The sequence below is a fragment of the Myxocyprinus asiaticus genome, chromosome 17 (genome assembly GCF_019703515.2).
Source record: "Myxocyprinus asiaticus isolate MX2 ecotype Aquarium Trade chromosome 17, UBuf_Myxa_2, whole genome shotgun sequence".
Classification (NCBI taxonomy): Eukaryota; Metazoa; Chordata; class Actinopteri; order Cypriniformes; family Catostomidae; genus Myxocyprinus; species Myxocyprinus asiaticus.
In genome coordinates this window covers 13,501,940-13,512,500 of record NC_059360.1, presented here as the reverse complement: position 1 = coordinate 13,512,500, position 10,561 = coordinate 13,501,940, and the positions used below count along the sequence as shown (strand labels likewise).

The 10,561-nt window shown below is 35.7% G+C and overlaps 2 protein-coding genes across 3 annotated transcripts in view; one reads left to right on the top strand and one right to left on the bottom strand.

Moving 5' to 3' along the window:
- Nucleotides 1–5,847, top strand: part of LOC127455213 (transmembrane protein 179-like) — a 7,253-nt gene extending 1,406 nt beyond the window's left edge. The window contains exons 2-4 of the mRNA XM_051722921.1: nt 1,112–1,249; nt 1,501–1,579; nt 2,493–5,847. Of these exons, the coding sequence (XP_051578881.1) occupies nt 1,112–1,249; nt 1,501–1,579; nt 2,493–2,675 (400 nt within the window). The 3' untranslated portion in view covers nt 2,676–5,847. The remainder of the gene's footprint in view (nt 1–1,111; nt 1,250–1,500; nt 1,580–2,492) is intronic.
- Nucleotides 5,848–5,989: 142 nt separating this feature from the next.
- c17h14orf180 (chromosome 17 C14orf180 homolog) overlaps nt 5,990–10,561 on the bottom strand; it is a 39,328-nt gene continuing 34,756 nt past the window's right edge. For both annotated transcript variants that reach the window (XM_051722917.1, XM_051722918.1), the window contains one exon: nt 5,990–9,256. In XM_051722917.1, the coding sequence (XP_051578877.1) occupies nt 9,051–9,256 (206 nt within the window). In that variant the 3' untranslated portion in view covers nt 5,990–9,050. The remainder of the gene's footprint in view (nt 9,257–10,561) is intronic.

Genomic DNA, 10,561 nt, shown 5'->3' with positions numbered 1-10,561 from the left:
TAGGTTTTATTGATGTCAAACTTGACAGAGCATTAACCTCAACTGCCTGTGAATTTTTCTTTACTTGCTTTTAGCGCCACACAGTGGACATTTCACCTTGGATGTGCAGTGGAAGGAACCACTTAATATTGTTTTGCAAACATTTCGCCACATTTCTTGAGATCAGGCTAGTATTACTTAATTTCTTCCGTGGAACACATAAGAAGACATTCTGCAGAATTCTGAGATGCTCTTAGAAGAAAATGGATAGTGATTCCCACTCCCTCTCCAAAAAGGACAAAAAAGCACCATTAAAGGGATAGTTCACCCACATTTACTCACTATCATGCCATCCCAGATGTGTATGACTTTCTTTCTTCTGCTGAACACAAACAAACATTTTTAGAAGAATATTTCAGCTCTGTAGGTCCATAAATTGCATTGTGAGGAACTACAGAGCTGAAATATTCTTCTAAAATGTTTTGTTTGTGTTCAGCAGAAGAAAGAAAGTCATACACATCTGGGATGGCATGAAGGTGAGTAAATGATGAGAGAATTTTCATTTTTGGCTGAACTATCCCTTTAAAGTACCACAAAGGAAGTCCATACCATCCGTGCACTACATTTTGAGACTTCAAAAGCCATGTAAGAGTTGTTTGAAGAACCGAAATTTCATTTTCACAGAAAATCTTCCCCTCCACTATAGCTCTCCAAATATGTTCCATGCTTATGCAGAATCAAACTTGCATGGTGCCTCAAGAGGAATATGTCAGGTATGACGAAAATAGCTTCCTTGGTTCTCACGTGTTTCACACAAAGCTATTGTTTGGCTTCATAAAAAATTTGAATATAGCACACAAGTTGTGTGGGCACTTTTATGATCCTCTTTTAAGATATTTGGAGCTCAATCATGTGAATTACAGTAAATTTTTGTTGTGTAGAAAAGAGCAGCTTGGACATTCTGCAAAAAAAATAGCCCTTTGCATTCCACGGCAGATATACAATTGTATGGGTTTGGAATGACAAGAGGGTGATAAATGATGGCTGACTGATTATTTTTGGGTGAACTATTCTTTTAAGTGTATAGAACGTTACACATTTTTTTCAACCAATCTCTCCTTTATTTGTGTAGCTCTATCTTCAATGCCTTCCTGAACCTGCTCATCAGCACATTTGTAGTGTTTGCTGTGTTCCTGTCCAGCACAATAGTCAGTGTGGGCTTTAATCTATGGTGTGATGCCATCACAGAAGGAGGCAGTATGCCCAGCAGGTGAGCATGGTTTTCAAGTAGTGAAGCACTTGACTAGCTTGGACGTTTACTCCTTTAACATGGTATGTAAATAGATTTTTTATTTTAGTTTGGCTTTATAGACAGATTTTATACCTGTGTCAGTAGCTTGGAAAGGGCCCTAGTGACAGGACTTTTTCAGCAGACAAGCAGCTTTGAATGAACAACGTCCTCTTGATAAATGATGATTTAGCCTTTGAATTAGTCTAACATTGACCACTCTTTATTTCTAGCTGTGAGGATCTACAAGACACTGATCTTGAACTGGGGTTGGACAACTCTGCTTTTTATGACCAGTTTTCCATAGCACAGGTTTGTCAGTTGAAAATACAAAATATGTAATAACTGCATACGTGGTTCATTTACCAGCAGAGTTCATTTTAATAATGTTGTCTTGACAAAACCTACATACTGATTTTCTATATGAGCTTATTTTTATTCTTCAAAGACCCAAATTCTGATGCTAACTGCTCCTAGAGCCTTCAGCCTTTTCTGGCTTAGTGTGATATGACTTTTCAGCTGATCAGACTTCACACATACCAACAATCCCATCAATGTCCACTGAAAATCTAGCAAACACCTAGCAATGCCCTATCTATGAAGCACCCGGAACATCCTAGCAACTGCTTAACAATGCCCTGACAACCACCAAGAACACCCTAGCAACCCCCTATTAATGCGCTAGCAACAAGTCAGAACACCTAGCAACTGCCTGGCAATGCCCTAGGAACATCGTCATGATTCCAGAGCAATATCCTAACAACTATTCACAACACCCTAGCAATGCGCAATAGTAGCCAGTCAGAACACACCACCCAGAAATGCCTTAGAAACGACATAGCAACTATCTCCAACACCCTAACAATGCCCTAGCAACTGCCTAGAAACACCCTAGTAACCAACCAGAACACACTAACAACCTCTTAGCAATGCCATATCAACCAACCAGAACACCTTAGCAACTACCAACCAACCACTAAGAACACCTTAGCACCTTCTAGAAAGGCCTACATTTCTTCACTCTTCAAATTTTTCTTCAAACTGTCCAAGTATTTAAACCAAAAGAGGTCTATATAACCTTCAAACTGTTTTGTGCTTCTAGGCAAGGCTTTGTCAAGCCAATATTCAAAGTTTATCTTGACAGAAATAATTTTTCTGTTGTCACACTGCTTCTTATCAATGTTTATTATGAACTGAACAGTTAGGCCTCCTCTGCTCTCTTTAGTTTGGGTTGTGGGCAGCCTGGCTGAGTTGGCTAGGTATCACCATCATGGCCTTTCTGAAGGTCTACAATAATTACCGTCAAGAAGATCTGGTTGACAGCTTGATCCACGAGAAAGAGTTCCTACTTGGACGCTCCTCACGCCGATGCTCTGATTTGGTAGACGAGAAGAGTGGCATGATATGATCAACTCAACACACGTTACAACATAGAACCTAGTTATAGTGTTACAGAATGCTGATTCTAGAACATTCTGATTGAGTTGTTGCAGTTGATATGAATTGAATCTACATGCACTGTCAGGTAAAATGTTATTCGTAAGCTTGACTTGTCTCTGTACTTATACATCTGAGTGACATCAATAGTTGAGATCAACTTCAACCGGATGAGCCTGAATAAAATTTTACTTAACATTTTTTGATGACTTAGAACACAAAGAATCTTTATTAAAAATGCACATGCAACACAGCACATTTACATAAATCGTTCCATTCAACAATATTTTGTTGAACTTGAATCACAATGCCCTGAAAAACTAATGAACTCTGTTGTGTGTTTATATATGTTCGGTAACACTTTACAGTAAGGTTACATTCATTAACATCAGTTAATGCATTAGGTATCATGAACTAACAATGAACTATATATATATATATATATTTTTTTTACAGCATTTATTAATTTTTGTTAATGTTAGTTAACCATAAATTAAAATTTGATAACACTTTATTTTACAGCGTCCTTGTTACAAATATTTCATGTAATGACTATAATAATAACAGTAAATTATGCATAATTACAAGCAACTATCCCTAAACCAAACCTAACCATAAATCTATAGTAAGTACATGTTGTTAATTAATATTACTCAGTACTTACTTGTAACAAGGACAGTAAAATAAAGTGTAACCTACAATTGTTCATAGTTCATAGTGCATTAACTAATGTTACATACATACATTTTTTAAATCAAACGTTGTATATGTTAAAATTAACTTTAATCAAGATTAATAAATGCTGTTAAAGTATTGTTCATTGTTAGTTCATGTTAACTAATGTAACAAATAAAACCTTGTTTTAAAGTGTTACCAAATATTTTAATGACTTCTGTGTGACATATAATCAATTCAATTTTACTGCAAGTTTTGTTACCAATTATGCTTTTACATAACCGAACAATTCTTTTCTCCTAAAGACTATTAAACTAGCTCTAGAAAACAGCTTCCAGTCAGTTTTCTGTTCCATCAGTAACATACTGTACAATAGCTGAGGAGTTAGACTTAGTACATTGTGGAACTCAGGTAATACCACAGACACTAGTTTTAAAAAGTATTTCAGTTAGCATAGTGTTTGTTCCATGTTTGGTTTTCTTTACTGTCCTTTTCCTTTCTTTCCCTGGTTTGATAGATCATTCCCTTCCAATACTGCCTCTATGTTTAAGAAAAATATAACCAAGTATATGACTGTGGTAGTATATTTTCAAATAATGCTTGCATGCACATGTACAGTATATAAAATGAACAGACAAAATGGGAACACTAGACTATATTAAAATATTACATTAACAAAATTAATCAGTCATTATACACTCACTGAAAACTTTATTAGGAACTCTATGGTCCTCATAATGTGCCAGGCGTGGTCTTCTGCTACTGTAGCCCATCCACCTCAAGGTTCAACATGCTGTGCATTCTGAGATGCTATTTTGCTCACTACAATTGTACAGAGTGGTTATCTGAGTTACCGTAGCCTTTTTTTCAGCTCAAACGCGTCAGGCAAATCTCTGTAGACTTCTCTCCTCAACAAGATGTTTCCATCCACAGAACTGCCACTCACTGGATGTTTTTTTGTTTTTAGCACCATTCTGAGTAAACTCTAGAGACTGTTGTGTGTGAAAATCCCAGGAGATCAGCAGTTACAAAAATACTCAAACCAGCCCGTCTGGCACCAACAATCATGCCACAGTCGAAATCACTGAGATCACATTTTTCCCCACTCTGATGGTTGATATGAACATTAACTGAAGCTCCTGACCCGTATCTGCATGGTTTTATGCATTGCATTGCTGCCACATGATTGGCTGATTAGATAATTACATGAATGAGTAGGTGTACAGGTGTTCCTAATAAAGTGCTCAGGGAGTGTAATTTGACATATTCTCAGACAAATCAGGGTGATCTCATTCACATGCATAGGTATTCTTAAATAAAGTGTGGTTCTAGTACACATACATTATTTTAGGTTTGGATAGAGTAATGCATAGAATGTCAACATATGAACAGCTTATGAAATGTTACAAATGATTATGAATCCTTTGAGGTTAATGAAATATAGAATTCACAGATTTATAATATTGAATTTCAGTAACACTTTACATCAAGGTTCCATTCATTAACATTAATGCAATGGGTATCATAAACTAACAATGAACAATATATTTAAAAATGCAAAAGTGCATTAACTAATGTTAACATATTCAACATTTGATTTTAAAAATGTCTTACTAATATATGTTGAAATTAACATGAACCAATATTAATAAATGCTTTAAAAGTATTGTTCATTGTTAGTTCATGTTAACTAATGTTGTTAGCTAATGTTAACAAATGGAACACTATTGTAATGTGATACCTGTATTTCTAATGAATGAGATTATTTAACAATGTTTAATTGCATAACATTTATTTAATGCAGTTAACACATTTACCTGATTTTACATTTGTCATAAAAATCATTGAGATTAATTTCATTTATAAGTACATTTTCCATTAGAAATGGTCTTTCTTGGAGAATTACTGATAAATGAGAGTCCTGTTGGGATTGTGTCTGAATATTGAGCTCTGTCACCTGCTGTGGTACCCTTGCAAACATTCTGACAATTCAAGTTCCGACCAGTCTTCAGAGGATTTGTAAAGATTTGTATGTTTAATTTGTACATCTCATACATTAAAATGGTTTACGTTTAGGATGTAAATTTACATACAAATACTGAGGCCACATTGGATGAAATGTGTGACATTTGGTGGGCTAATTCATTTACTTGTTTTGCTGCATCAATGCTGATTTGACTTGCTTTTCTACGTGGAAACATCAACAAGGTTTATGCCATTCCACTTAGTACTTCACTAGGTTTTGAAGTCATTTCATTTTGATATGAAGTATTGTTGAGCATGCATGCTGCAATAAAAATGTATGTATGCCTTTTTGGTAAAAACATCTTCTGCTAACTAAAGTTTTAAACCTAATGTAATATATTTCAGTTCAGCCTGTGAGCAGGCGCCATGATTCAGTGTATCTCTGAAACACACCCATATGAGTAAACATTACATATAAATAGTTTTGTGCATCATTTCTTTATTGTGTTGTGTTTGCATCTGTGCAGCTTTATAAGTCTATTAATTTGTTTATTTTAGGGCTTTAATTCAATGAAAGCAGCACTATAAAAAGCGATGATGAAGTTGAATGTACTAGCCATTATTTAAAGTTGAATGAAGAAAAAGTTTTACTTGGTGTAAATTTTATTGGTTTTGATTGGTGACACTCCTATTGGAAGAACAAAATATAACAAGCAAACAATTTCAAAAAAAGGCACCTCTATTGAATATGACCAAATGTACATTAGAGGATAAATGAACAGAAAGCAAACATGTACTCCACTTGGGGCAATTTTATTGCTTCAAAGATTGGCTAGTCCAAAAGAAACCATCAGAGCGCCATTAGAGTTTCAACATATTCAAAATATTTTGTTGATTTCCCTTTTGTCGAGGTATAGTAAGCGTTAAAGTGTGCTATGCAGAAGAAAAGATTGATTTTAAATAAATGTTGCATAATAATCAGTCATACCATATACTGTACATATAAATAACATACAGTTACCCTTGTGAAAATGGTCTCTATTCAGTGAGTATATATATTCATATTCAGATATATTCAGGTGGTTTTATCCACCCAAGTAGCTCAAAGTGATTTGATGCAGATCACAGTTGGTTTATTCATGTTTGTGCACCTTTTGCACTGACTCAAAACAAAGTGTAGTCAAAGAGTGCACAAATCAGCAATTTAGAAACATCAGTGTATGAAGAGGCTATTTCTACAATGGCATTGCTTACTGAAAACCTTTGCTTTTGTGTGATGCTGCATCCACATCAATAGGTGTCATTATAAAATCCAAGACCACTGTTGTATCGGCCAACAAAATCTCATTCCTCGATATCACTTGTCTTTATCACGTATAAAGGGAATTTAACAATATAATATGAAACGAATACAATGAAAAGATTCAATCAATATAATGAAAAAAAATAAATAAATAAAAATAATTGGATGACCACATGTTAAATTTGACAAAGCTGATGTTCCAGCAAGCGCTCTAATAAACTATGTAATAACAAAATACAAAGTTAACAGTTCTGAAACTGAGGCGGGAGACAGTCAGAAAGTTTTGTGATTAAGGGAAATCGTTGAAAAAAAAAAAAATGTATCAAGGGGAATCAACAAGAATGTCTACTTGCATGCGTGCCATTGGAGAATAGGTTTAGTGTGAAAGCTCTGAAAGCAACAGTCTTGTGATTGAGACCAAAAAACAAAGACTGGACATAATTTGATAGAAAATGCTTGACTAGGAAAATAGATTCCGAACAGCTGCTGATAGAAAGGAAGATTAAAAGGCTAAATGTTTTCAACTTGATTTATATGAGATATATACATATAAAGAAATTAAAACAGTAAAACAAATGAATGCACCATTATTGGACTTATGCCAAGATGCTGGTACAGGTTCATGTAAAATATAAACTCAATTGTTGCAAGAATAATAAAGTAATCAGCTATTTAAAATGGCATTCTTTCATTTGCCAGTTAAACGTGGCAGTGCATGACACAAAATATGGCCAACTTATCCTTGAAACAGTAGAAGATGGAAACATTTGTGCTTAACGTAACAGCTTTGCCCTTCATTTGAAGTCGTAAACTAGATAAATGCTAAAGGTGTAGACACTGTGCCAGTATTTATTTTTTCACAACATTAACAATGTTTAGTGTCATTTTTTTATATACATGTTTGATAAATGCATAAAATTCATATTTTTACTTATCTGATTATTAGTAAAATAAATAGTATTGTCTTGCATTCCACAGACACATTCAACCACATTACCTAGAGCAAATGCTTTAAAAGTAAAATGACAGAATAAATAAAATATTATTTGACATAAAAAGCATAATTTATAATGAATAATTTATCATTGGTTCCCATACAGAGAATACAATTTAAACAGAGCCTAACTGATTTTAGGTCCAATACAATGCTGATATTTAAAAGGAATAAAAAGTATTGTGCCAAAAGCTATATATTAAGATTTCTTTTTCTTTCTTTTTTTTTTTTTTAAGCTGGTGTGAAAATAAAGCATTTCTTGGATGTATAAACCTATTGCCTGCTTCCTGAATCTAATACCTTGCATCAGTGCATCATTCATGGACCCAAGAAAGCCCTTTTTGGGGAGTTATTTATATCTCTTAAACAAAAGAATATACACAATAAAAAATGTGTATACACAAATTCAGCAAAGAACACAGTGAGTGTGCCTCTGAAGCAATCGATTTTGGATACGAAACATTCTTTGTTCTAGGATGAATATTGGCAAGCATTCATTTAAAGCATGTGCAAATATTTCATCATGGAAATTACGTATTGCACTTATGCGGCAAGAATCACAAAGAGCAGCATGTACAGAAGTTGATCCAGCCATGCACTTGCTGAAGCATTCTTTCAATGCATGCAGTATGCATGTGTCCAAATGGTTTTTGGATGTAACTTTTTGTAAAAATACACATGGAATTATGCATGTAAACACTGTTACATGCATAATACATGTATATATGTCTTCTACGGTACAATTATTAATTTAGTTTTCATTATCAAAGCCCATGTCTTGCATGCCTATTTTGACTGATAGTTCTGACCTATGAAAATATCAGTCGGGCTCTTACTCTGACAGATGGATTTCATTGCGTTCTCTGTATGTCTTTTATAGTTCAGAGGAGTTTTATTCGCTAATATTCAGAGAAGTTTATCTTTTTTGTTGATTGTATTCTTTGGACCATCAAGCATTTTTCGAAATGACTATTAGTAATAATAATATTAAAACACAAATTGCCCAGAACTGCTACAAGGACAAAGAGCTACATATGGAGAACATGGATTATATACGGCTTCTTATAATGAGGATGTGGCATTAACTCTGCCACCATATAGGGCAAAAACACACACCAACTTAATGGCGTGAAAAAGCTCATGGCCTTTGATCAACTAGAAAAACAAAAGAGGTGGATGTTGAACATCCTCAAAGACATCGACTGGTGGCCAGTCTCACTTTTTTTAGTGTTTCAAGCACTAAAATAAATAAATAAATAAAAAAATCAACCCCTTATTTCTTCATCTGTCCATTCTTCAGTATATCACCCTGACCTGTCATGTTTTCTCTTTGCCACAAGGTGACACGTAACATTTCCAATGCATTGCCTGAGTTTAGACACTTTGCTGCGCCGTGTGGTCTGTTATGGTCATTGCATGGTCAGCCAGATCCAGCAGGCCCAGATGATCTGTTTGAATTGCAGAAGGTAGACAGCCAGTGCAGTCTGCAGCTCCTCACAGGCACGCTGGGGTCTTCTGCGGTCTGTGCAATACAACGCTAGACCCAGTGCTGACAGCAGCAGGAACAGGCAGCTGAGCAGAGCCAGATGCAAATGGCTCTGGGGTTTGTCATACACTGGAACATAAAGCCCATAAAAGTCAAGGTGAAAGCTGGATCTGTTGGCTATATGATTGGTTACATAAATACCATAGCACTTGTCAGATATGATTAAATAAATATTAGGGACAGGAACATCATATTTTGATGAGGCATAGGCAAAACAAATAGTAATATAATTAATGTACACACTTAAAACCACCACATAACAGAACTATAATACAGTGGTGTGAAAAAGTGTTTGCCCCCTTCCTGATTTCTTATTTTTTTGCATGTTTGTCACACTTAAATGTTTCAGATCATCAAACAAGTTTAAATATTAGTCAAAGATAACACAAGTAAACACAAAATGCAGTTTTTAAATGAAGGTTGTTATTATTAAGGGAAAACAAAATCCAAACCTACATGGCCCTGTGTGAAAAAGTGTTTGCCCCACCTGTTAAAACATAACTTAACTGTGGTTTATCACACCTGAGTTCAATTTCTCTAGCCACACCCAGGCCTGATTACTGCCACACCTGTTCTTAATCAAGAAATCACTTAAATAGGACCTGCCTGACAAAGTGAAGTAGACCAAAAGATCTTCAAAGATCTATCAGTCTGGAAAAGGTTATAAAGCCATTTCTAAAGCTTTGGGACTCCAGAGAACCACAGCGAGAGCCATTAACCACAAATGGCGAAAACATGGAACAGTGGTGAACCTTCCCAGGAGTGGCCGGCCAACCAAAATTACCCCAAGAGCGCAGCGATGACTCATCCAAGAGGTCACAAAAGACCCCACAGCAACATCCAAAGAACTGCAGGCCTCACTTGCCTCAGTTAAGGTCAGTGTTCATGACTCCACCATAAGAAAGAGACTGGGCAAAAATGGCCTGCATGGCAGAGTTCCAAGACGAAAACCACTGCTGAGCAAAAAGAACATTAAGGCTTGTCTCATTTTTGCCAGAAAACATCTTGATGATCCCCAAGACTTTTGGGAAAATACTCTGTGGACTGACGAGACAAAAGTTGAACTTTTTGGAAGGTGTGTGTCCCATTACATCTGGCGTAAAAGTAACACCGCATTTCAGAAAAAGAACATCATACCAACAGTAAAATATGGTGGTGGTAGTGTGATGGTCTGGGGCTGTTTTGCTGCTTCAGGACCTGGAAGACTTGCTGTGTTAAATGGAACCATGAATTCTGCTCTCTACCCAAAAATCCTGAAGGAGAATGTCCGGCCATCTGTTCGTGACCTCAAGCTGAAGCGAACTTGGGTTCTGCAGCAGGACAATGATCCAAAACACACCAGCAAGTCCACCTCTGAATGGCTGAAGAAAAACA